Source organism: Atractosteus spatula, chromosome 10, assembly GCF_055471065.1.
Source record: "Atractosteus spatula isolate fAtrSpa1 chromosome 10, fAtrSpa1.hap1, whole genome shotgun sequence".
In the NCBI taxonomy this organism is placed as follows: domain Eukaryota; kingdom Metazoa; phylum Chordata; class Actinopteri; order Semionotiformes; family Lepisosteidae; genus Atractosteus; species Atractosteus spatula.
In genome coordinates this window covers 15332551-15360056 of record NC_142715.1, presented here as the reverse complement: position 1 = coordinate 15360056, position 27506 = coordinate 15332551, and the positions used below count along the sequence as shown (strand labels likewise).

The 27506-nt window shown below is 48.1% G+C and overlaps 3 protein-coding genes across 4 annotated transcripts; 2 read left to right on the top strand and 1 right to left on the bottom strand.

Moving 5' to 3' along the window:
* The first annotated feature begins 1729 nt into the window (after positions 1-1729).
* Positions 1730-4786, top strand: LOC148825441 (C-type mannose receptor 2-like). The gene is made up of 5 exons (XM_088926313.1): positions 1730-1892; positions 2204-2310; positions 2364-2667; positions 3220-3308; positions 4619-4786. Exons 1-5 carry the CDS (start codon positions 1730-1732, stop codon positions 4784-4786), a joined length of 831 nt encoding a protein of 276 aa, XP_088782439.1.
* A 964-nt stretch (positions 4787-5750) lies between these two features.
* Positions 5751-13641, bottom strand: LOC148825440 (major histocompatibility complex class I-related protein 1-like). Of its 2 annotated transcripts, XM_088926238.1 has the most exons (6): positions 13017-13641; positions 11505-11578; positions 9846-10082; positions 9138-9409; positions 8374-8642; positions 5751-7968 (listed from the first exon to the last, which is right to left on the bottom strand). In XM_088926238.1, the coding sequence occupies exons 2-4, from the start codon at positions 11554-11556 to the stop codon at positions 9204-9206; spliced, it is 495 nt and encodes a 164-aa protein (XP_088782364.1). In that variant the 5' UTR covers positions 11557-11578; positions 13017-13641; the 3' UTR covers positions 5751-7968; positions 8374-8642; positions 9138-9203. The 2 variants fall into 2 exon arrangements, with proteins under 2 accessions (XP_088782364.1, XP_088782363.1); XM_088926237.1 differs by lacking the exon at positions 13017-13641 and having other exon boundaries at positions 11505-12072.
* Positions 13642-19255: 5614 nt separating this feature from the next.
* On the top strand, positions 19256-26671 carry LOC148825439 (uncharacterized). Its single transcript, XM_088926236.1, has 10 exons — positions 19256-19355; positions 21761-21790; positions 22165-22194; positions 22363-22416; positions 22858-22968; positions 23204-23266; positions 23786-23857; positions 25602-25664; positions 26055-26117; positions 26619-26671. Exons 1-10 carry the CDS (start codon positions 19256-19258, stop codon positions 26669-26671), a joined length of 639 nt encoding a protein of 212 aa, XP_088782362.1.
* Positions 26672-27506: the final 835 nt, after the last annotated feature.

Genomic DNA, 27506 nt, shown 5'->3' with positions numbered 1-27506 from the left:
ATGGAGGAGGTATTGGGCAGTCGCAGCTGTGAAGGGTTAAGGAGCGTGTGGCTGTGGGGTGATGGGTGTTGCGCCACAGAGGGCCCAGAATCAAACCTGTTAAAGAACTGGTTCAACTCGTTGGCCATCTCCAGGTTCCCTTCTGTTGCACCCCCAGCCTGTTTGAAGCCAGTGATATCTCTCATGCTGATCCATACATCCCTTACCCTATTCCTTTGCAGCTTGTCCTCTACCTTCCTCCTGTAGGCGTCCTTGCTCTCTCTTAACTTCTGCTTTAGCTCCCTCTGTACACGCTTGACCTCTTCCTTATCCCCCCTCCTAAAGGCTCTCTTCTTGTCATTCAGAAGAGCCTTCAGGTCGCTGGTGATCCAGGGCTTGTTATTGGAAAAGCAGTGTACGTCTTTGGTGGGGATGGTGTTGTCTACGCAGAAGTTAATGTAGTCAGTGACACAGTCCACCATGCTGTCTATGTCGTCCCCATGTGGTTCGCACAGCACATCCCAGTCGGTGGCCTCCAAAGTACCACGTAGATCCTCCATAGCCTCTTGAGACCATCTCCTCACAGTCCTCATGGTCGCAGGTTGGCGCTGGACAATAGGCGTGTATAGTGGTGTAAGCAAGACAAGGTTGTGATCTGATCTGCCAAGGGGGGGAAGGGCTGTGGAACTATATGCATCCTTAGCATTGGCATATAATAAGTCCAGTGTTTTGTTTTCTCTGGTCGGGCACTTAACAAATTGGTGGAAAGTAGGCAAAGTGGTGGAAATAGATACGTGGTTAAAGTCCCCTGAAATAGCTATAAAAGCGCTAGGGTGCTTTGTTTGTAGCCTGGCTGTGACTGTGTTTATGATGTCACACGCTACCTCTGCGTTTGCCGTAGGTGGAATGTAAACAACAACAAAGATGGTGCATGTAAACTCCCGTGGTGTCCGGGTTACAGACGCGCTCCTTAAAATGAGTATGTCCACCATCTGTTGTTGACAAGCACCGCAAGCCCCCCTCCTTTCCTCTTACCACTCTCGGTGTTTCTGTCCGACCGCACTGTCTGAAAGCTGCCAATGGTAATGTTTGAGTCCGGAATAAGTTCCTGCAGCCATGTCTCGGTGAAACACATGATACTGCATTCACGATACTCCCTCTGGCTCTTCACCAATGCTCCCAGTTCATCCATCTTGTTCGCTAAGGACCTCACATTTCCCAGGATGATCGAAGGAAGGTAGGGTTTAAATCTCCTTCTCTTCGCCTTTCGTGTCGCACCAGCCCTACAGCCTCGGCTTCTCCTCCTCAGCTCCTCCGGCACCGATGGCTTCTCTCCAGTGAGTAGAGCCGGACGCGCTAGCGCGATCAGCTGGTCCCGCGTGTAGACAATGCCTCTGTAGCTATCGGCATTGCAACCCGATAGAAACAGAGGTCCGAGTATCAGAAAAAACAAGAAAAGCATCTCAGCTTTCTAGTATCCATCATGTTGTGATCGCAAATCTAGTTGCCGGCAAAGGTATGAGGAAAAAACACTAACACACTAGCATTAACTAACTGAAAGAAACAAAAAGACAACAAAAAGACACAAAGCTGCTGTAGCAGGCTGCCACTAACACGGCGCCATCTTAGACTGATTATCATCTGGTCTTGTTGATGCCGTTGCTTTGTGCCAATTAATCGTTCCGCCTGACTTTGATATCAGCGGTGCTCTTGATTATATGATATTCCATCCATCCACCTGCTCCACCTCATGCAGTTCAGGGTGGTGGGACAGCCAGAGCTTATTCCAGTAAACAGCAGGCACAAGGAGTGGTACTCCATCACACTGGCACTAACTCTCCCAGACGTCAGTGAACATACCAGCATGCCTTTCGACTGGGGAGCAGACTGGAGCACCCTAGAGGAAACCCAGCGTGAGCACAGTGTCGAATATACAAACCAGACCAGAAGCAGAGCTGAACCCAGCGTCCCAACGCTGAGAAACTGCAGTCCTAAAGCCCCTGTGCCACTTCACAGTGCATTGGCAGACCCATTTGAAATCCTCCCCCAGGGAAGACAAAACCACTCAAAACGACAGCCACAAATGTCGGGTTGAGAAGTGCCGGGCCATTCCCCGACCGGATTTGCTTCTCCGACGCGTTGGCACGTCTTGCGCTGGCTTGGCCAGGCATCGTGAGCTGGTCACCCCTGCTCCTAAGCCTCAACCCTGCCTCCCTTGTTTCAGGCCTCTGGGAGTTGGTCTCGCCTCACCACTACCACTTCGTGAGCAAGCGCAGGACGTGGGCGGGGGCTCGGGCGTACTGCAGGGGCCAGTACACGGACATGGCTACCGTGAGTGGGCCAGCCGACCTGGAGCAGCTCCTTGCCACCGCCGAGCCGGTCAGAACTGGACAGAAGCCCTGACGTTTTGCAGAGAACATTACACCGACCTGACCCGGGTGAGGAGCCAGAGTGAGAATGAGTTAGTAAGAGTCACGGCCGGAGGCAGGGAGGTCTGGATCGGGCTGTTCACTGAGCCCTGGAAGTGGTCCGATGGGGACGTCTCCACTTTCCGCCCCTGGCACGTGGGCGAGCCCAACAATTATGGCGGCATCGAGACCTGTGGCGCCGTGAATCTTCAGGGGAGTGCGAGAGGCTCCTGGAATGACTATAACTGCAATACCACCTACGCTTTCTTCTGCTACAGTGGTAAGTTATTGCGGTGCCACTTCGACAGCCTTATGGGGGTAACCTTGCGGGGAACGTCGCCGGCACTTTGCTATTCCACGACCGCTTGTCCAGTTCGCACTTGTGGTGGCCCAGAGTCGGTCCCAGGGTGCACTGGGTGCAGTGGTTAGCATTGCTGCCTCGTAGTGCCTGAGCTCTGGGTTCAGTATCTGGGCTGTTGTCTGCATGGAGTTTGAATGTTTTCCTTGTCTTTGCGTGGGTTTTCTCCTGCAGTACGAAGACATGCTGGTAGGTTTTGAATCGGCTCCTGGGAAAATGAGCTGTGGTGTGTGCCCTGTGACAGACTGGCATTACTGCCAGGGTTAACCCTGCCTTGCACCTGTTGCTTGCTGGGATAGACTCTGGAGCCACCTCCAGAGCACCAGTCTTTTGTAATATTATAAGTGATGTTTTGACGTCCTTGACCATATAACTGTCCCTCAGACCAGGCAGGGTGAATCACTTAATGCTACTTCAGAATGGGGTTTGCCTCTTTTTTTGTCTTCTACGCTGTTTTCATCCTTTCCTCCACAGGGAAGCGAGTGGTGCTGAGAGTAAGGATATTAATGGACTCGGAAGTGAATCCTAATGACCCAGATGTTAAAGAGTGGCTTCTGGTCCAGGTATAGGAAATCGACTACTAGATTGTGTCAGTGTGCATAGGTGGCTTGCGATATTCCAGGCTCCTCGTAAAGAAGAAACTAAGCAAATCATACTGTTGGAGCTGCAGTAGACAAAAAAGATCATCCAGTCAATGCTATGCATAATGAGCCACACATTGCTACGTTATACAGAAATCAGAAATACACTCAATCAAAATGTTTGTCACACATTACATGCAGTGGGTTCCTACCGATATGAATCATTATTGGGGATTTTCTTTGGTTAAAAAGCAGCATTTTAGGAATTCAGGAAACAATCAGATGAATATAAAGGGATAGTGTACTTATTATTGTAGTGTTACCTCACCTGGCTGGGGAAATCATTTGTGAAGAATGAGCCAGGGAGGCAGTTGCAAGGGTCAAGATGGGATGGAGGGAGGGGAGCAAGAGAAGATGAGCGCAGAGCTGTGGACAGACTGGGAGTATTTATAAACTGGGGAGTGGAAGTGATTAATAAACACAATACAAAACAAACAGAAGAAATTACTATTATCTTCCTTTTGGCATTTTGAATTAAGGGAGCATATGAATAGGCCCAAAAGTGCAGGGTAGAGTTATAGAGTTAATAAGGGCTTTAAACAAGAATATAAGAGAGAGAATACTGGAGATCATAGTTGCAGTTATATCGAAGCGCTGACCTTTCCCTTGCTGGCTTTGTTTATTGTATCATGCCTGCTCACGTTGGATTGCTCGAAGACCCTTCCGAGTAACCACAACAACTGACGTGGCCACCTGTCAGTCACCTGGTTGCCTTCACAGTGCAATTGGGTGGAAGATCAGTTCCAACTGCTCACAGTCAGCCCCCCACTCGCTCAGTGTTAGGGAGTTCAGGCTTGAGCCTTGGTGTTCCTTAGTCAAGTTTTCCTTGATTCTTTGACCCCGTTTCCCTTGACCTTGCTCTTGGATTGCCCTTGTGTTTGCTCCTTGGCGTCGAAGATTTCTCGCCTCGACCTCGTCTCTTCGCTGCTTCGCTTGGGTATCTATCGGCTCCGGGCTTTGCTTGCTTTCGACGTCACCTCTCTGGCTGCCTCCCTGCTTCGTTCTGCGACTTTGAATCACACTACGTCCCACGTTTTCCAGAGCGCTCACTCCAGCTGCCACCTCCCACTACAGACCACTATCACCCACCACAGGCGCTGTCTGCTGCTGCTTCCCTGTTTCGCCCGGTGATTGCGTCCTCCCTGCTGCGACAAGACCGCGGCTCTCGTTCAGGAAGACGTACCGGGCCCTGATTTCTGACCCGGGCTGCTGTGGTACTGTCCCCTCCGCAGGTGACGAGAGAGCTGTCAAGGCACACCGAGCTGGGCAACACCAGCCTGCGCTGGGGCCAGGAGGACAATGGCGTGGTGTTCTCGAAAGACGAGGAGGAAGATGGTGAGATGCTTAAGCAGCACAGCCTTGGCGTCGCACATTCTGAACGCCAGGAACTTCATCGGTGATGTCTTTGCTCCACAGGGCAGTGCCACCCTATGGGAGACTGAGTGTCGGAGGATCAGTCTGCACAGGATTCCTCTGTGAAACACTGGCGACTGGCCACTGGCGACAGACCGACATCTAAGAATAATGCAAGCTTCAAATACCGTAGCATTTATATTAAGGTTCAATATATATGGATATAGTATAATATTTTCTCTATGAGTGGTTCTCTGTTTAAACATGAAGGTCTGGTCTCAGTACAGTGAAAATGCATTGAGAGTTGTTTAATGAATATATATATATATTATCACATTTAAATGTAGTAGTAGTATTCAGGTCCAAGGAAATACTATTTGAGAATTGTTTGCTTTGGCAATCACTGGTGTATTTTTCCTCTCACGTATGTTTGGAAGGGAACATTCGATCAGCCTTACTGGGCAACTTGACTTTCTGACCAGCTGCTGAAAAGTTGGATTTCAAAAGTTTTAAGGAGAATAAAAATAGTTGGTTAGTTGATGGTTGATGACATTGAAACCACAGATCAGAACAAGTGGACTTACAGTAAGTGGAATATGATTAAACGTCAGATTTTCAATTTTGACAGCTTAGAGACTAACAATAGACTAAACAGATTATGAACATCTATTCTACACAGGGGGACGTAGTGGGATCTTTGTAAATTATTCCATGTATTATAAGTACATGTGTACAGAACAAACACTGAGCTCTAATAAGCTGAATTGTCTATTGGTATCATTAACTTTTCATATGTTCTTAAGTAATTTGATTTGTTATAAATAATAATAATTGCTTACACTTATATAGCACTTTTGTGGACTCTCCACTCAAAGCTCTTTACAGGTTAATGGGGATCCCCTCCACCCCCTTGTGAGCAGGGTGACAGCTGATCCACTGTGAGAGCGGAGGGAGTGTCTCCCTCTACTGCACGGACACCGGAATTCAGGGATTAAGCCGCACTTCCTTAGTGACCGTTGCTATGCACGACTTTAGTTTTTTTTTATTGCAACAGCAAAAATTCATACCGTACAAACAAGAGTACATATAACATATAACACCAATAACACCGTCAGGGGCTACATACTTTAATACAATTACACTTGACCAAAAAAAAGACTAAACAAGGTAAAAAAAAGATAAGGTCCACACAACTCTCACATTCTTACATTTAGAAATACTGCATTGTAGATAATGCCCTTATGCCTATTTTAAACTTTTCAAACATATGTCTCAGACCATTTCATTTAATCAATATAATAAAGTGTAGTATTAATGATTTAAAAGGAACATACTTCAAGGAACTTCTTGAAAGAGACATACTGTATATATCTGTGCATACTCAGGGTTATAGTGCTACTTAATCACGCTGGCATGTATGGAATAAATAGTGGATTATAGTGACCATGCAGCTTGGTGTCGGTCACCAGAGTAATTAAACATAGCAGTAATTGCCTTTGCTCCTAACAAGGCTGTCAAGAAAGGATCGAGGCTGTCAGGGTTGTATAAATCTTGAATATACCTGCTCAATATCTGGAACTGCAGTCGACTTTCATGAGCGTAAGACATCATCCAAACTAGGTACTGTGTAATCATCGTGGTCGTAGCTCCTCTGTCATCCAATGGAAGCACAAGGCACCCGCGTTCAAGTCTTTTGTGAGATCATGTGCATGCATCCAGGATGGATAGTAGTGTACCCTGCTAGTCCAATAAGGGACACACACACACAGAAGAATATGCAGACTCCACCCCGACAGCACTCTGGGTCTGGAATTGAACCCGGGGCCTCTGCAGTACGAGGCAGCCAAGCAAAACCACTGAGCCACAGAGCTGTCCCCCAGGTACTCCATATATATCAAATAAGGAGTCTCAGAGGCTCCTTTACACAATTCTAGCTCCTTAACCTGAAGCACTGGACAATAATGAGACAGGCCAATTTCTATAAAATAAAATAAAAAGCAAAATCTCTTCCTAAAAGAGCTAAATCTCTTCCTACAAAGTGGATGTCCAAAAGCAAACAGAGTTTTAAAAAATGCATCACCATCTAGGACTACAACACCATGCTTTGACACCCCCAGGGTGGTAGAAACATTCACCACATAATTACTCTGTAATCAGACTTCCTGCAGTTTCAATGTGAAATATACATCTTTCAGCTCAAACGTGTTCTTGCTCTGTGGTGTTGTCATTGGAAGCTTATTAATATTCGTGTCCAGCATTCATGTTCCATGCGCCTGAAGTGTGTTGCCATCTTAAACAGCTTAATAATAAAAATTAATAATAATCCCTTACATTTATATAGTGCTTTTCTGGACACTCCACTCAAAGCACTTTACAGGTTAATGGGGATCCCCTCCAGCCCCACCAGTGTGCAGCCCCACCTGGATGATGCTCCAGTCCGCTCAGCACACAGCAGCTCTCAGTGGGGAGGAGAGCAGAGGGATGAAGCCAGTTCAGAGATGGGGATAATTAGGAGGCTGTGACTGGTAAAGACCACGGGGGGATTAGACCAGGACACTGGGGAAACACCCCTACTCTTTTCGAGAAACGCCCTGGGATTGTTGATGACCACAGAGAGTCAGGACCTCGGTTTTACGTCTCATCCGAAGAACGGCGCCTGTTTACAGTCTAGTGTCCCCATCACTATACTGGGGCATTAGGACCCACACAGACCGCAGGGTGAGTGCCCCCTGCTGGCCACACTAACACCTCTCCCAGCAGTACCTCAGCTTTCCCAGGAGGTCTCCCATCCAAGTACTGACCAGACTCACACTGCTGGGTGTCTGTGGGTTGCCAGTTGCGAGTTGCAGGGTGATATGGCTACTGGCTATCCAGCCTGCGTACTTTAAAAATCTTAAAATCTTTTTTAAAAATCTGCGGCTGGCAGAGGAATCCTACTCCTTTGGGCCCCTGAGCAAGGCCCTTAACCCCAACTGCTCCAGTGGTGCTGTACAATGGCTGACCCTGCACTCTGACCCCCAGCTTCTCTCCCTGTCTGTGTGTCTCATGGAGAGCAAGCTGGGGTCTGTGAAAAGACTTTGTGAAGACAGTGGTAAAAATGGCACACAGCACAGCTTCTTCTGGTGCAAGATGACTACAGCCCCTGCTGCCATCACACACAGAAGTGCCAGAATCACCCTGACATGCAGTCTGGAATCCAGGTGGTCAGAGTTCAGACATGCGGCATAATCTGTTATAGAGACAAGAAAAGTTTCAGACGTTACCTGCTGCATGACAAAAATAATGTGACTCTGTTATCACCCTAGTGTGTGATACAGTATAATACACACTGATCTGCTCCAGACTCACTCCAGTGTGTTATACAGTATAATACACACTGATCTGCTCCAGACTCACCTGTGTGTGATACAGTATAATACACACTGATCTGCTCCAGACTCACCCCAGTGTGTGATACAGTATAATACACACTGATCTGCTCCAGACTCACCTGTGTGTGATACAGTATAATACACACTGATCTGCTCCAGACTCACCCCAGTGTGTGATACAGTATAATACACACTGATCTGCTCCACTCTCACCCCCGTGTGTGATATAGTATAACACACACTGATCTGCTCCAGACACTTACCCCAGCTCAGCGTGACGCTGTGGTTGGAGCTGTGATGAGTGACAGTACAGCTGTATTCCTCGATCTTACTCTCTCAGATCTCCACACTCTTCCTCAGCTGTCTCCGTTGGGTCTGAGCCTACTGGACCACACGTCCTCTCCCTCGGTCTCTACAGGCCTGGACAAACTGACATCTATGACTCTAGGACTGAAGCCAGTGACCAGACAGGACAGGGAACAGCTCTGTGTGTCTCCCAGATGCTTGGAAGAGACAAACACCTGAGGAGAGACTGAGAGGGAGACCGGAAGCAATGTTAACACACTGAGAATTAGTGTGGACACTGTGCAAGGTGAGGTGACATCGCTGCACAGACAAAATATTGTGTGGCTCCTTTCTGCAAACCTTTACAACCAAAACATGTCAGTATTAGACAATTATACAAATCAAACACATTTTCTCTTTGTCTGTTCCTCAGGCTAAGAAAGGAGATCACAGTAGAACTGGAGAACTGCAGACACGTCGTATTCACACAGGATCACACAAGCTTCACATTCACACAGACACAGACACACACTCACACACGAGCCAATTTCCCATAAGCCAATTTACCCACCAGCAAGTGGGAGGAAACCCACACAAACATGAGGTGAACATGCAAACTCCACACAGACAGCACCCCAGAAACTGCACTGTGCCACCCACTCCTCTGCACATGGGGGAACTTCTTGTGTAGAGCTTCTAGGTGCATTTGTCTCATATTGTATCTGATATCTCTCTGTCTCACCTTTGTGTGGTTTTTGTGTTTCTCTCTGTACTGCAGGAATCTCTTCAGTGTTTCTATACAGTCAGTCTACAGAAAGAATCTGGTATACTGGTTTTTAATCTTGTTCTGGTTCCAGTCCCTTTGAGTGCCCTCTGCCTCCAGGGAACTTGCTCTCCAGGTCATGTTTTCCACCTCAAAGGACAGGAAGTCTTGTCCATTGAAGCTGTAGTGATCAAACAGAGCCACACTCCCGTCATCCTCCAGTCTACAGCCTTGCCACCTCTGGAGCGCATCTGGAGAGAGAGACCGAGGACACTGACACAGACAGAGAGACCAGGGACAGTGACACACAAAGAGAGACCAAGGACAGTGACACACACACACAGAGACTGGGGACAGTGACACACACAAAGAGACCGGGGACAGTGACACACAGAGAGAGACCGGGCACACTGACATACACACAGAGACTGAGCACACTGACACACAGAAAGAGACAGGGGACAGTGACACACACACAGAGAGAGCAGGGACACTGACACACAGAGACAGAGACAGAGACAGAGACAGAGACAGAGGACACTGACACACACACACAGAGAAACAGAGGACACTGACGCACACAGAGACAGAGACAGGGGCAGGGGCAGGGGCAGGGGCAGAGGACAGAGGACAGAGGACAGAGGACAGAGGACAGAGGACAGAGGACAGAGCGGAGGGCTGACTGACCTTTCCCCATGTTCCTCCCCTTCCTCAGCCTCTCCCTGCTCTCCGTCTCATCGTGCTCGTAGTCGACGTCTCTGAGGCCGGCAGCTCCGCTGGGCCAGCAGAGCCTCCAGGAGGCGCTGTCCCAGTGAGAGACCGTCTGCTGGTCCAGCACCCTGGAGATCAGGAGCTGGGAGAGGAGCCCTGCCTCCGACACCGCCGTGGAGCTGTAGACCAGCCAGTGAGAGGCTGAGGCGCTCTCTGTGTGCAGGGGAGTGAAAGGAGAACAGCGCTGTTTCCTTAGCACTTGAGTGCGGACCTTTTAATTTCAATTCAATTTATTTGGATATAGTGCCTTTCACGACAGGTTGCCCCAAGTGAACAATGCAAGTGACATTGTGTGAATACAGAACAGAAGAACAGAAGACCAGTAGACAACAGAGGAGAGGAACCAAAAACTCCTTAGTATGGAGAAAAGAAACCCCTGGGGGTCCATGGTCAACTGGCTGCTCATCCCTTTTGGGCATTCTAACATTATACAATTAAGAAAAAGAAAATAAATGAATGAGGGTATTAATCCACCCATCCATCATGTCTTCTGTGTGTCAGTACTCCATGCAGATCTCTGTCGAGCAGCAAACTCCTTCTAGATGATAGCTATATCCAAACAGATAGCGCCCATCTAAGACACTGAAGAGATTAAGTTCCTTTCGCATGCTGGCCACACACTTCTGAGACGAGGAACAGGCCTGGCGGCTCTTGTTCTCTGAGGGAGAATTTCTTTTTTACTGGGGCGATCCGAACTTTTCTCAAGAGCTGGCTGACAAACGTGTCATCGTAATTTTAGACAGACAATCAGACACACACCTACTTGCAGGCAGTCAGTCAGATAGAGTAAGACAGACTCTCGCAGGCAGACAGTCAGACAGTCAGACAATCAGACAATCAGACAATCAGACACACACCTACAGTACTTGCAGGCAGTCAGTCAGTCTATCAGACAGACACAGGCAGACAGTCAGACAGACACAGGGAGGCAGTCAGACAGACAGTCAGACAGTCAGACAGACTCTCGCAGGCAGGCAGTCAGACAGTCAGACACACACCTACAGTACTTGCAGGCAGTCAGTCAGTCTATCAGACAGACACAGGCAGACAGTCAGACAGACAGTCAGACAGTCAGACAGTCAGACACACACCTACAGTACTTGCAGGCAGTCAGTCAGTCTGTCAGACAGACACAGGCAGACAGTCAGACAATCACACCTGACACCTGATACCTGAAGGCTCCATGGCTGAAATGTTGTGTTTTCTTTCTTCTCTTTTCAGCATGGAATAAACCTATTCCTTTGCAGCCTACGCATGCTGATGCAGCTACCCCACCTGAATTAGTCAGACAATCAGACACACACCTACATGCAGGCAGTCAGTCAGTCATACACACAGTCTATCAGACAGACTCTTGCAGGCAGTCAGACAGACCCTTGCAGGCAGACAGTCAGACAATCAGAGACACACCTACAGTACTTGCAGGCACACAGTCAGAGAGTCTATCAGACAGACACAGGCAGGAGGACAGAGAGGAAATCTGGCAAACAGACAAACAAACACAGGCAGGCAGACAGACAGACAGGCAAGACCTCCATACACCGGCGTGAGAGGTGATGAGGCTGAGGTACTCACTGGTAAGGCACAGGGCAAACAGCACAGCCAGACACGGCAGCAGGCTCCTCATCGCAGAGGGACATCAGATCACGCTGTGTCAGACCCCAGTGTGGACATTTTAAAAAAAATGTTTAATCCTATTTATAAGGATTTTTTATAAACAATCACAAAATAACAGATTCAATCCCTCATGCCCCCCCATCCCCACCTAAAACAACCATCCACTCCTGAAAAAAGAGAAGAAAAACATTAATAAAAAAAACCCATTCAAACCGTCCATCCATTTTCTAACAGCTGTATCCAGTCCAGGGTCACAGGGGGGAGCTGGAGTCTATCCCAGCAAGCAACAGGCACAAGGCAGGGTTCACCCTGGACAGGACAGCAGTCCATCACAGGACACGCACACACACACCCTAGACCAGTCTATCACAGGACACACACACTCACACACCCTGGACAGGGCACCAGTCCATCACAGGCCACACACACACACACCCTGGACAGGGCACCAGTCCATCACAGGACACACACCCACACACTGGACGGGGCACCAGTCCATCACAGGACACACACACACACACACACACACACACCACCCACCCACCCACTGGACGGGGCACCAGTCCATCACAGGACACACACACACACACACACACACCCACCCACTGGACGGGGCACCAGTCCATCACAGGACACACACACACACACACACACACACACACACCTGGACAGGGCACCAGTCCATCACAGGACACACACACCAAGAAGTCAATTAACCCCCCCAGCCTGTCTCTGGACTGGGAGGAAACTGGAGCACCAGGAGGAAACCCCCACAAACACAGTTAAGAACTCCACACAGACAGCACCCCAGGTTCTGAACTGATCCCAGGGCAGGAATAACAACCACTGAGCCTCCCCCAGACATCTATACCTTTTATTTGTACGGAAAGTATTATATATAGAGACATGTAAATATCACTTCTCGAACCTGTTGTTTCCAGCTTCCTGTAAAGTCGTGTGGAAAGTTGTTTATTTCTGATACGAAGTAGGAGTGAAACTCCGAAGTAATGAAGACAGAAGTCGGTTCAACGACAAAAGGAGTCAGGCGCCTCTGAAGTCCGCCTACGCGTCAGAAACTGGTGCGCGTTTATGCCCGTTGTCATTGTTTTATTCGGTTATGCAGTTTAAAATATTTTTAAGTTAAAGAGAGCTCTCTACTTCCGTCTCTGGACAGGTTTACGATGATGATACACGCGTTTCCTTGTTCTCTGACTGGCCATGCGGCGGCCATGTGACAAGGAAACGGGAGAGAGCAGGACGAAAATGAAAGAGAGAGAGAGACGGTGGAAATGTGACAGTTAAAATAAACTGCCAGAAGAGAATAACCGTCTCCGTCCCGTCCCTCTCCCTGCAGGCGGAGTGTTTAGTCACCGCCGACCTCTCGTACCCTACAGCAGTTAGTGAACAGGGCACTAGGTACTACTGAGCTTCCGTCCGGACTAAGCCCGGAGAGGACGGCGGTTCACTCACCCGTGGGGCGGCCCGGACCCGGATTCCCGTCTCGGGTTTGACAGCCCGTCTCCTGTGGAGCCGGAGCGGACTGGCGACGCGTACACCGGCCAGGCAGCAGATTAATCGGAGGGTGTAATCGTGGGGGGGAATTTAACCTTACGAGAGTTTCTTCTGTTACATTTTTTTTTCTGTTAGGGAAATTCATATTACAGGATAATGTAAATTTACTATGTAAGGCGTTTAAAGGTCGAGGAGAGGTTGGGAAAGCCCCCGAAACCCAGCGCTGGAAAAGTTGTCCGTCTCCACTAGGTATAGAACGACGCGCTCTTTACACGTCATTCACAGGCGTCACGTTACTCGGGCAACGGAGGTACGCTTATCCTCGGTGGGCAAGTTGATGTAATTCAGTAAAGCTGGAAAAGATACTCAGACACGTTTATTTATCACCTGCATATATTAACAAAGTTATTTTAGATGGAGTTGCAGAACTATATCTCTAAGCGTTTAAGTGCCAATGTTAGATTTAAGGCGTTTGATATCATGTTATACTGTGCAAGATGTAATGTGGAAGTTGACTGTTTACATTTGATCTGTTAGTAAAACTGGCTAGATATCGAAATCACAAAACAAAACGGCCCATTGATACCCCCTCCTTTAACGCTTATAAAATGGAACTGCAATATCACTTAAACTGTATTATGAAGATGAAAAATAACAATGTTAAAAAAACAATAGATGTATATAAAACGGATTTATAATAACCTCTAGCTGCGTATTGCTTCGTGTGTGTGTATTTTTTTCGTTCACATATTTTTTGGATATCTTTCCTCCCTTTGTTTGTTTGTCTCTCTCTCTGGGCTGCAGGACCCGACGGCATACCCAGTCGCGTCCTCAGAGCCTGCACCAATCAACTGGCGGGTGTATTCACAGACATTTTCAACATGTCTCTGGCCCAAGCCGTAGTCCCCACCTGCTTCAAGACAACCACCATCATCCCAATACCAAAGAAAACCATAGTGACATGTCTTAATGACTACCGACCGGTGGCACTAACACCTGTCATCATGAAGTGCTTCGAGAGGCTGGTCATGAAGCACATTAAGGACACCAACCCAAACACAGTGGACCCGTACCAGTTTGCCTACCGGTCCAACAGATCCACAGATGACGCAATCTCCATTGCCACACACACGGCCCTGTCCCATCTGGACAAAAAGAACACATACACAAGACTACTATTCATCGACTTCAGCTCAGCTTTTAACACTATCATCCCAGAGAAACTAGTCAAGAAACTCAGTGCACTGGGTCTCAACACCACCCTCTGCAACTGGATTCGGGACTTTCTGACAGGCAGACCTCAGGCTGGCAGGCTTGGAAACCACACCTCCAGCACACTAACTCTGAACACTGGGGTCCCCCAGGGGTGTGTGCTTAGTCCATTGCTCTACTCCCTCTACACCCACGACTGTAAGGCCAAACACAACACCAACTCCATCATCAAGTTTGCGGATGACACCACAGTTTTAGGTCTGATCACAGACAATGATGAGAGGACCTACAGGGAGGAGGTCAATCTCCTTACAACATGGTGTGATGACAACAACCTCACCCTCAATGTCAGCAAAACCGAGGAGCTGATCGTTGATTTCAGGAAACTGCAAACCGGACATGCCCCTATCCACATCAACGGGACTGAAGTGGAAAGGGTCAGTTACTTTAAATTCCTTGGTGTCCATATCACCGAGGACCTCACATGGTCTCTCAACACCACCTGTCTGATCAAGAAAGCGCAACAGCACCTGTACTTCCTAAGACGGTTGAAGAAGGCTAAGATATGTCCCCAGATCCTCACTAACTTTTACAGATGCACTACAGAAAGCACACTGACAGGCTGCATCACAGTGTGGTATGGCAGCTGCAGTGCTGCTTACCGCAAAGCCCTACAGCGGGTTGTGAAAACTGCCCAGTCCATCACTGGGGTTACCCTCCCATCTATCCAGGACATTTATGACAGATGGTGCTTGAGGAAAGCTCTAAGCATAATCAAAGACCCCACACACCCCAGCGACAGACTTTATGATCTGCTACCATCTGGAAAACGGTACCGGAGCATTTGGGCCCGGACTACCAGACTCAGAGACAGTTTTTACCCCTGCACTATCAAACTGTTAAATTCCCAGCCTCTCTCAATCTCACTCTCACCTCACCTCTCACCTATGATCTGAACCTCACAGTGCCTTCTTCCTTTCTTTCTTACCAAAAACCCAAACACACATTGAAAATCTACCTCTACCATACATGTCAAAAGCTCACTCCCCATAATTTCTATCCCTTTATTTTATTCTGTTGATGCATATTTTTGCAGACAACCTGTTACCTTTTTGTTGTTTTGCACATTGCCTGTTGTTGGTTTTTTGCACATCGTCTGTTGTTTTTTGCACACTGCCTGTTGTCTCTGTCTTTCTTTTGCTACACAATTGTATTGTTGTTGTTGTTTTCTTATGTCCGAGAGCTAGCTAAATAGCATTTTGTTATACCATATACCATGTATATGAGTGTAATAACAATAAACTTGAACTTGACTTGACTTGACTTGACTTGATTTGATGTTGAACTAAAGTTTGAAAATAAGAACTCGCTGCCTCATTTTTTTCCTGGTTTTCATGGGTTAATGACTTGTCAGAACGTCTGAGCATCTTATGGGTCGCTTGGAGTTGTTGTGTTACAGTGCGTAAAAAAGCTTGGAGACACCCAGATGTGCCTGAACACATCTAACAGTCACGTCTCATTTACTTATATCTTCATGTGCCTTAATTTCAGTTCCCTTTCTTTCTACAAGATGCTTAACTCAGAAGGGGGGCGCAGGTGTCAGTACTGGGAGTCTGGTGTCCTGTGTGTGTCCTGTGTGTGTCTTCTGTAATGGACTGGTGTCCTGTCCAGAGTGTGTCCTGTGATGGACTGGTGTCCTCTCCAGGGTGTACTCCGCCCTGTGCCCGTTGCATGCAGGAGAGGCTCTGGCTCCCCCGCGAGACGATTTGATTTTGGAAAGACAAAGTTCTAGAAGCCGATCGAAGATCCTGAAGAGTGCTTGAGCTGGTATCGCTCTAGGTTGAGCGTAGGGGGTTAAGAGACTCAGTTGCTCCAGGCTGTCAGTGTGGGACATTGTAGCCTGTCTTTAGTCTCCTTCAGACTAAAGAGACTCAGTTCCTGCAGCCTGTCAGTGTGGGACTCTCCCTTCAGACTGGAGATTGTGTTCCTTCAGGTTGTCAGTGTGGGACATTCCCTTCAGACTAAACAGACTCAGTACCTTCAGTCTGTCAGGGTGGGACACTCCCTTCAGACTAAACAGACTCAGTTCCTGCAGCCTGTCAGTGTGGGACTCTCCCTTCAGACTTAAGAGACTCAGTTCCTTCAGTCTGTCAATGTGGGACACTCCCTTCGGACTAAAAAGAAAGTTCCTGCAGCCTGTTAATGTGGGACACTCCCTTCAGACTAAAAAGACTCAGTTCCTGCAGCCTGTCAGTGTGGGACTCTCCCTTCAGACTGAAGAGACTGTGTTCCTCCAGGCTGTCAGTGTGGGACATTCCCTTCAGACTAAAGAGACTCAGTTACTGCAGCCTGTCAGTGTGGGACACTCCCTTCAGTCTAAAGAGACTCAGTTCCTGCAGCCTGTCAGTGTGGGACTCTCCCTTCAGACTGGAGACTGTGTTCCTTCAGGCTGTCAGTGTGGGACATTCCCTTCAGACTAAAGAGACTCAGTACCTTCAGTCTGTCAGGGTGGGACACTCCCTTCAGACTGAAGAGACTCAGTTCATGCAGCCTGTCAATGTGGGACACTCCCTTCAGACCAAAGAGACTCAGTTCCTCCAGGCTGTCAGTGTGGGACATTGCAGCCTGTCTTTAGTCTCCTTCAGACTAAAGAGACTCAGTTCCTGCAGCCTGTCAGTGTGGGACTCTCCCTTCAGACTGGAGACTGTGTTCCTTCAGGCTGTCAGTGTGGAACATTTCCTTCAGACTAAAGAGACTCAGTTCCTTCAGTCTGTCAGTGTGGGACACTACCTTCAGACTAAAGAGACTCAGTACCTTCAGTCTGTCAGGGTGGGACACTCCCCTCAGACGGAAGAGACTCAGTTCATGCAGCCTGTCAATATGGGACTCTCCCTTCAGACTGAAGAGACTGTGTTCCTCCAGGCTGTCAGTGTGGGACATTCCCTTCAGAATAAAGAGACTCAGTTCCTGCAGCCTGTCAGTGTGGGACAATCCCTTCAGACTAATGAGACTCAGTTCCTTCAGTCTGTCAATGTGGGACACTCCCTTCAGACCAAAGAGACTCAGTTCCTCCAGGCTGTCAGTGTGGGACATTGCAGCCTGTCTTTAGTCTCCTTCAGACTAAAGAGACTCAGTTACTGCAGCCTGTCAGTGTGGGACTCTCCCTTCAGACTGGAGACTGTGTTCCTTCAGGCTGTCAGTGTGGGACATTCCCTTCAGACTAAAGAGACTCAGTTCCTTCAGCCTGTCAGTGTGGGACACTACCTTCAGACTAAAGAGACTCAGTACCTTCAGTCTGTCAGGGTGGGACACTCCCTTCAGACTGAAGAGACTCAGTTCATGCAGCCTGTCAATGTGGGACACTCCCTTCAGACCAAAGAGACTCAGTCCCTCCAGGCTGTCAGTGTGGGAAACTCCCTTCAGACTAAAAAGACTCAGTTCCTGCAGCCTGTCAGTGTGGGACACTACCTTCAGACTAAAGAGACTCAGTACCTTCAGTCTGTCAGGGTGGGACACTCCCTTCAGACTGAAGAGACTCAGTTCATGCAGCCTGTCAATGTGGGACACTCCCTTCAGACCAAAGAGACTCAGTCCCTCCAGGCTGTCAGTGTGGGAAACTCCCTTCAGACTAAAAAGACTCAGTTCCTGCAGCCTGTCAGTGTGGGACTCTCCCTTCAGACTGAAGAGACTGTGTTCCTCCAGGCTGTCAGTGTGGGACACTCCCTTCAGACTAATGAGACTCAGTTCCTTCAGTTTGTCAATGTTGGTCACTCCCTTCAGACTGAAGAGACTCAGTTCCTTCAGTCTGTCAATGTGGGACACTCCCTTCAGACTGAAGAGACTCAGTTCCTGCAGCCTGTCAGTGTGGGACACTCCCTTCAGACTAATGAGACTCAGTTCCTTCAGTCTGTCAATGTGGGACATTCCCTTCAGACTGAAGAGACTCAGTTCCTGCAGCCTGTCAGTGCGGGTCACTCCCTTCAGACTAAAGAGACTCAGTTCCTGCAGCCTGTCAGTGTGGGACTCTCCCTTCAGACTGAAGAGACTGTGTTCCTCCAGGCTGTCAGTGTGGGACATTCCCTTCAGAATAAAGAGACTCAGTTCCTGCAGCCTGTCAGAGTGGGACACTACCTTCAGACTAATGAGACTCAGTTCCTTCAGTCTGTCAATGTGGGACACTCCCTTCAGACTGAAGAGACTCAGTTCCTGCAGCCTGTCAGTGTGGGACACTCCCTTCAGACTAAAGAGACTCAGTTCCTGCAGCCTGTCAGTGTGGGACTCTCCCTTCAGACTGAAGAGACTGTGTTCATCCAGGCTGTCAGTGTGGGACATTCCCTTCAGAATAATGAGACTCAGTTCCTGCAGCCTGTCAGTGTGGGACACTACCTTCAGACTAATGAGACTCAGTTCCTTCAGTCTGTCAATGTGGGACACTCCCTTCAGACTGAAGAGACTCAGTTCCTGCAGCCTGTCAGTGTGGGACACTCTCTTCAGACTAAAGAGTCTCAGTTCCTGTATCCTGTCAGTGTGGGACACTCCCTTTAGACCTAAGAGACTCAGTTCCTTTAGCCTGTCATCTGTCTTCAACCCTGGTACGTATCTGGTTGCTTTTCTCTGGACTGATTCCAAAGCTGCAATAAACATTGCTTTGTTTACAACACGTCTAGATAAGTACTGAACACAGTTCATACAGTGAGGCTCAGCTGGACTCGACCTGGGGTTTGTAAGCCAGTTATTCATGGGTCAGTTCCTGCTTAAAGTGTAAATACAGAACAATTAAATGTCTCCAAATCTTGATTTTCAGTTATTTTTTTTCACTCATTTTTGCTGGGAGGAGACACAAGTTTCTGAAACTACTCGCAGGAAACCGAACGACATGTCACCCCCCCCCCGTCCCTCCAGCATAGCAGTGGGGGTTCAAATAGCTGTGCCGCTCACACCCGCGCCTGTGTGAGTGTGACACAGCTGGCCTCTGCAGAGACGCCATGGGACTCCGAGCCTGCCTCTTCATCTCCCTGCTCCTCCTGCTGCTGCTCCCTATGAACCGCGTGGGGGAAGTCATCGGATGCTCCGGCGACTCCACAGGTGAGCGAGCTCTGTCTTCCCATCCTCTTTCCATCACCTTCCATAACCTGGCCCCCAGCACACTACCGAGTCCCAGAGCGTTCTACACACATACAGTACGTGCATTTCGAAAAACACATCCAGCAGATGTTTGGAGATATTTGGGTGTTCTGTTTTGTTACGTTTCTGTGTGTAAAACACAGCTGCTGGGAGGCAGGACAAAAATCGTACAAATGAAAGTATTACTGTAGTGTAAATGTTCATATCCACAGTTCTCCACAGACATACGATATGTACATGTACTGTACACAGATCACGTAGGGAGCTGTGTCAGCATGCGTAGGCTGCAAAGCAACAAGTAAAGGTTATACATGTACGTACATATCATATGTGTGCCAAGATCTATGTATATGAACAAGTACAGGTTTATTCCACACTGAAAAGAGAAGAAAAAAAGAAGTTTATATGATGAAATGTTGTTTTTCTTCTCTTTTCAGCGTGGAATAAACTTGTACTTGTTCATATACATAGATCTCGGCACACATACGATGTGTAAATAGGTCTATAATTTATACATACTGTGCATCACACCTTTCAGAGAGCTCAGCAGCCGAAACAGTGGGTTTTTTCTTTCTGCTGAACTCTATATGACTTTACTGGTCTCTTAAACACCAGTGCATTTCATTTAATCTCCCTGTCCCAGTACTGTCGCTTTCCACTGTGTATGTAACACCGATGGAAAATATAAGCCTTTCTGGTAATAGTGTGGAGCACCACACCCCTTAGATAGGACCATAAGATAAGATCACTTTATTGGCCATATAAAGTTTCTTGCATTAGGAAATTGTTTTTTTGCAGACCCCAGCTTGCTCTCCATGAGACACACAGGCACACAGACGGGGAGAGAAGCTGGGGGTCAGAGCACGGGGTCAGCCATTTATACAGCGCCCCTGGAGCACTTGGAGTTAAGGGCTGTGCTCGGGGGCCCAACAGAGTAGGATTCCTCTGCCGGCTGTGGGATTCTGTGGCAACCTTTCAGCCACAGGCACAGATCCTTAGCCACAGAGCCACCACACCGCCCCTTTGTTTAAAGAAGTGTCAGTTGGCCCATCTGGCCTGTGTGACAGCTCATGGCCAATTGGGCTGAGAGAAGCCAGGGTATTGGCTTCAACAGCATGGCTGGGCAGCTTGTACCACACCCCCACCACCCTTTGTGTGCAGAAGAGCCTCCTGTCCTCACTGGAGGATCTCATCCAGCTGTGTCTTCAGAGAAGCCAGGGTATCGGCTTCAACAACATGGACTGGGCAGCTTGTTCCTCACTCCTCTCCACACGAGCGTTTTCTAATTTGTCTGACACTCCAAATTCACCTCCTCCTTACACGAACATACAAAAAACATTGCCGGCAATTGCAAGATTGCAAGGAAGCATTTTTTTTACCGTTTCTATTTTCTCTGCTCTTGTCGATCGTATCTATCTGGCTCTTGCAACTCCAAGAGGAAATCGACAAACGGCTTTTTAAAAAGCCACAGAAACCCAACAGGAAGCTGCTGCACTAAATATGCAGTCAGAACTGTGGGGGTGTGTGTGTGGGTGTATATATCCCTCTAAACAGTAGGAAAAAATATGTATTGCAAAAATATACAGGTACATTCACAAATAAAAAAGAACATCTCTGAAAACCTAAAATAGGTTCCAGCTGACCCCTGTATTAACTGAACCAGGGACACAGACCCCTGGACTGACTGGACCAGAGTCACAGTCCCCTGGACTGACTGGACCAGGGACACAGAGCCCTGGACTAACTGAATCAGGGACACAGACCCCTGGACTAACTGGACCAGGGACACAGAGCTCTGGACTAACTGAATCAGGGACACAGACCCCTGGACTAACTGGACTAGAGTCACAGACCCCTGGACTGACAAGACCAGGGACACAGACCCCTGGAATGACTAGACCAGGGACACAGACCCCTGGACCGACTGGATCAGGGACACAGACCCCTGGACTGACTGGACCAGGGACACAGACCCCTGGGCTAACTGGACCAGAGTCACAGACCCCTGTATTAACTGGACCAGAGACACAGACCCCTGGACTGACTAGACCAGGGACACAGAACCCTGGACTGACTAGACCAGGGACACAGAACCCTGGACTGACTGGATCAGGGACACAGACCCCTGGACTAACTGGACCAGAGTCACAGACCCTTGTATTAACTGGACCAGAGACACAGACCCCTGGACCAACTGGATCAGGGACACAGCGGACAGTAATGATCCATCTTTCCATTCCCCTGCTTCTTCTCTTTCCCTTCTTTCGCTCATTTCCATTTTGCTACACACTGGTTAAAGGGTGACCAGGGGCTGAGGTAGCCATGCTGGTTTTGCAGTGTCTCATTAAACTCTGTTTCTTTTTCAGACTTTAATAAAAGCAGCACTGATTGTTCAGGTGAGAAAGTATATAACTACATTAAGGGTCTCCAGGCTCTATATAAATTAAATATAAATATATGTTGTCTGCATGCTCGTAATGACACAGTACGGAACAACAGGACTCACTGTTCACACTCGTATTGACACAGTACTGAACAACAGGACTCACTGTTCACACTCGCATTGACACAGTACTAAACAACAGGACTCACTGTTCACACTCGTATTGACACTGTACTGAACAACAGGACTCACTGTTCACACTCGTATTGACACTGTACAGAACAACAGGACTCACTCAACATGACTGCAACTGGTTAAAGGGTAAGCAGGGGCTGAGTTAGCCAGGATGGGTTTGCAGTGCCTCATCAAACTCTATTTCTTTTTCAGACTGTGATGCATGTTGCAATGGATGTCCAGGTGAGAAAGTATATAATTTTATTAAGGGTCCCCAGCCTCTATATAAATGAGGAATAAAAGATACGTTGTTTGCACATTGGTTAAAGGGGACAGAAAGGATGCCAATGTCAATTCCGCCCCCTGGTGTCTGGAGCTGGTGCCGAACCAACCTCTTTTATTCATTCCCAGACTCAACAACATGCAGCACCACTGCTACAGAGTCTTCTACTCCTCCAAGTCCCAGTGAGTATGGCTGGAATCCCACTTCAAGGGTGTGCACTGGGAACACTGGATATCCTCTGAATATTGGTGTGCACTGGGAACACTGGGTAACCTCTGAATATTGGTGTGCACTGGAAACACTGGGTATCCTGTGAACACTGGGTGTGCTCTGGGAACACTGGGTATCCTGTGAACCCTGGTTTGCACTGGGAACACTGGGTATCCTCTGAACACTGGGTGTGCAATGTGAACACGAGGAGTGCTCTGGGCACCCTGTGAACATGAGGAGTGCTCTGGGCACCCTGTGAAAACTAGGAGTGCAGTGGGAATACTGGGAGTGCACTGCTAACACCAGGAGTGTTCACCCTGTGAACACTGCTAGTGCATCATGAAACAGCCTCCAGTGTACACTCCTCTGCACGTGTCTGAATTATCTCAGCACGATCTCTGGTGTGTCTACAGAGGAGAGGCAAACGAACTGGGCTGCGATCTGGTCTTCACTAGGAGTCCTACTGATGTGCTGTGTGCTCGTGCTCGGGATCCTGTGCCACAGAAAGAGAAGGACACCCAGAGGTAGGATCCACTCATCTCTCCATTCCCCCGCCCATGCTCTGGAGATCAATCATCTATAACAGGGGTCCAGGGGTCCCCCCCCACACACCCACATCTCGAAGTCTTCATTCCAGCTGAACTCTGAATCTCCAGTGCTAACTGATGACATCATTCAGGGGTCCCCAATCCTGGTTCTAGGGGACCCCCAGCCACACCTTTACAGATACCCACCCTGTCCGTTCTCCTCTCTCTGCAGACAGTCAGACAAAGCCAGAGCCTTTCTATGAAGTCATCAAGGACACAGGAGCTAGAGCAAGCAGTGAGTACAGGGATCACTGTCCTAACTCTCCACTGTGTGTCTGATCCTGTCTCTGTCTATGATCTACTCTGTGTATCTGATCTCCTCCATGAGGACTCCTTCACTGTCCTGATTCTCCCCTGTGTCTCTGATCCTGTCTCTGTCTGACTGTGGATCTTCTCTCAGTATCTCTGATCTCCTCCATGAGGACTCCTTCACTGTCCTGACTCTCCACTGTGTCTCTGATCCTGTTTCTGTCTGTGCCTTTTCTCTCAGTGTATCTGATCTCCTCCATGAGGACTCCTTCACTGTCCTGACTCTCCGCTGTGTCTCTGATCCTGTCTCTGACTGTGGCTCTTCTCTCAGTGTATCTGATCTCCTCCATGAGGACTCCTTCACTGTCCTGACTGTCCTGAGTTTGTGGGTTTGTGGGTTTTAAGGGATCCAGCGTGAGCAAGTTTGGTTCAGTTAGCAAACCAGCGGTCCACGATCTGCATTCAACTAATTTTAAAACTGCGGTCTCTCATCATGTGTTTTGAGTTTTTTCAGAACGCCTGGAGAAAACGGATTCCGATTACTGCCTGGTGCAAACTCCACTCCCAGCCGGTAACGGTGAGATCCGAGACCTTTTAGAACAGTACTTGTAAATATGTCCCTTCTATCATCATCAGAAGTATAAAGTGGCTCTGCGGGTTTTTAAAAAAATTGTGCCTTTTCCTTCCAACCATTGAAACACTGTGTTCCCTTGGTGGTACCAACCAGGAAACAGTGTAGTGAGAGGATGAGCACTTAATGTCGAACTGGTTTCCCTGTGGAACACCTCCAGACACAGGAGTATTCGAGAGAGGGAAGGGGAGCTGGGATAAGACCATCCAGAGACGGGTCAGTTTTACTCCAGTGATGATGAGCTGTCACAGCAGTGATCCTGCTCAGCAGGAGGAGGAGCCACAGGTTCGGACAGTCAGACAGGTTGAGCCGGGGCTCCACTGAGATTGTGTTTGAGATTATGACAGAGGGCCCCTGGAGGGGCCCCTCAGGAGATTTCCCAGTGTGTCTTGTTCAGACTGCACCAGTTCCTCCTGTGACTTCACAGCAGGGAGCTCTCAGTTGACCCGAGAGAGCGCAGTAAGCTCCCCCTGGTGGCTTGGACCCGTTCCTAGTCCAGTGCCTTCCGAACCCAAGGAGCAGCTGCCTGCTGGTAGGCCTCGGTGGCGTGCTGTGACCGCGTGCAGTTCGGGCCGTGGGTTCGAGGCCCCCGATGCAGACGCTGCTGTTGTAACCTCCTGTTGTGGCTCCACTCTGCCCAGCTGGAGAAGTGGGGACCAGTAATGCTGGAGGGGTGGAACTGGTGAGGTGAGGTAGGTTCTGCAAAGGCCCGGCATCCCATCTGGGAGGGTGGATAGATCACATCTGGAAACCAGGATGAGCCCTGGGCTGAGGAGCAATAGTGCGGGGCTCAAATGACTGATGGGTTGTGGGTTCGAGCCCCAGCTGCTGTCGGCAGGGGTGGAAACCAGGAGTGGCAGTGGTAGAGGTGGCCGTGTTCAACTGTGCGCTCAGGTCAATGTCAACCAGGGTGAAGCTCTTCACCCAGTGACACTGACTTTGTCTTTTCCTGCAGTGGAGCAGGTAAAGGTTTATTCCTGTGCTGAAAGGACAAGAAAAGAGACACAAAGTTTCGGCCGTGGAGCCTTCTTCGGGTGTGTGTAGCCGACACGTTGTGTCTCTTTTCTTCTCTTTTCAGCATGGAATAATCCTTTACCTGCTCCTCTGCAGCCTACGCAAGCTGACACAGATCCCTCATTTCTTTACCTGCCGGTCTTCATCTACGCTTACCGTAATCACAACGAGTCAGAGTAACGGTGACACTTTCCCCTGGGTTCAAACACTGTCGCTTGTTTCTTCAACAGAACGCCAGATGAACGACTACTACTTTCTGGCCAAGCCTCCGGGGGCAGACGGCAAAGGTGAGGCTCCGGTCTGCTGAGACACGAACTCCGGCAGACCAGAGTGTCAATACGAGTGTGAACAGTGAGTCCTGTTGTTCTGTACAGTGTCAATACGAGTGTGAACAGTGAGTCCTGTTGTTCAGTACAGTGTCAATACGAGTGTGAACAGTGAGTCCTGTTCAGTACAGTGTCAATATGAGTGAGAACAGTGTCAATACGAGTGTGAATAGTGAGTCCTGTTGTTCAGTACAGTGTCAATACGAGTGTAAACAATGAGTCCTGTTGTTCTGTACAGTGTCAATATGACTGTGAACAGTGAGTCCTGTTCTGTACAGTGTTAACACACCGAGATCACTGTTGCTCTGCACAGTGTTAATGGGTGAGAACATGTGTTTTATTCTTTGCAGAATTAACACAGACAGATACTGCTGTTGAATACTCCACAGTCAACAAATCCCAAGCTGCACAAAGTGAGGACCTTTTACTTATACCTATAAAACTAGCAGAAATTTTAAAACATAACTTCTTGTTGCACTGTCCAGTTTTAACACAAGTGTGAACAAGTGTAATAAGAGTGAGTCCTGTTGTTGTGTACAGCGTCAATATGAGTGTGAAAAGTGAGTCCTGTTGTTCAGTACAGTGTCAATACGAGTGTGAACAGCGAGTCCTGTTGTCGTGTACAGCGTCGATATGAGTGTGAACAGTGAGTTCTTTTGTCATGTACAGTGTCAATACAAGTGTGAACAGTGAGTCCTGTCGTTCTGTACAGTTAATGTAAGTGTTGTTTAAGTGTTAGTATAAGCGATGACCTGTATAGTATAAGTTAACGTAAGTGTTGACCTGTATCCTGTTCTTTACAGACATCACACAACCAAACAGTGATGTTGAGTACGCCACCATCAACAAACCGAGAGCAGCACAAAGTAAGGACTTTTTTAACTGTTAACCACAGTATAAAACCTGCAGAAGTAATGAGAATGACACTAAAAACAACAACACTGATAGTGAAAAAGAGATTTTGTACAATACACATTCTAGTCAGATTTAAATACCCAGAGATCTGACCGTTGAAGTAGTAAAAAAATGAAATATTTTTTTTCTGCATACAGGTTTTCTAAAAACTGAAGAAAGGTTAAAAACAAGAGAAGGTTTTTCGTTTTTTCAACACTGTCTGGTAGTTAGTGATTAATTGATCCCATGATTTAATCCAGCTGTGTCTGGAGAGAAGCCAGGGTATCAGCTTGTTCTCCTCTCTGTGTACAGTAGAGCCTCCTGTCCTGACTGGAGGAGCTCAACCAGCTGTGTCTGGAGAGAAGCCAGGGTATCAGCTTCAACAACATAGCTGGGCAGCTTGTTCTATACACATCCCACCCTTTGTGTAAAGAAGTCTCCCATTCTTGGTTTTATTTCACTGTTCACTATAGGAGAAGAATTCCAAAAGGTGCACAAATGTTCTGGAGCATTTTTCACAGTGTGAGACTTCTCTGTGTGTCTCCCTGAACACAGAGTCTGACTGAAGGGGCACTGACCTGCAGGAATGGGAGGAGACCAACCTGGAACAATTCTTCCACGCCAGCGAAATTCTGGATCTTGTGTGCTTGGAAGTCATTCATCTGCCAAAGAAATAGCAACGTCAAATAACTCAGTCAGCGAGTTCAACCGACACTGTCTTTCTTTCCATCTCTGTGTGTCCAATCTCTTTACAACCCGTCTCCTATCAATCCCACTGTATTTCATTTACTCTTCCTCACTCTGTCTCCTGTCCGGTTGTGTCTACTTAAAACTGAGGGATTCTCTGTGATCTCCTCTCTCTCGCTGTGTCTCCTGTCCTGTGTGTTTGTATGTTTGTTACTGAGGTATTTCCTGTGATCTCCTATCTCTTATTGTGTCTCCTGTTTTTCAGTGTTTTAACCCTTTTAAATAATTTAGTTCATTCCTCTCTCATTCACTGTGACTCCTATCCATTCTGTGTTCAGTTCCTATGACTTGCCTCTTGCATCAGCGTTAGCAATATAATCCATATATTTAATTTATAATTATTTATTTGTTACCTTGATAGTTTGATCTTAGCTACAGTTAGCATAGATGACAAAATATATTTTAATTAAAAGGATGATGAGCTCAACATCTGTGCATGTATAATTAACTGAAATGTACAGAACATCCTGCTTTAGCTAGTCTCTCGCTGGCGGGATCGGTTATCGGAGAGACCACATCTCAAGGAGATTCTGCAGACTGGACACTGTAGGACTGGCACTGTGGGAGGGTGGTACTGTATTTCTGCCCGAACGCCGGAAATCACTCAGGATTTT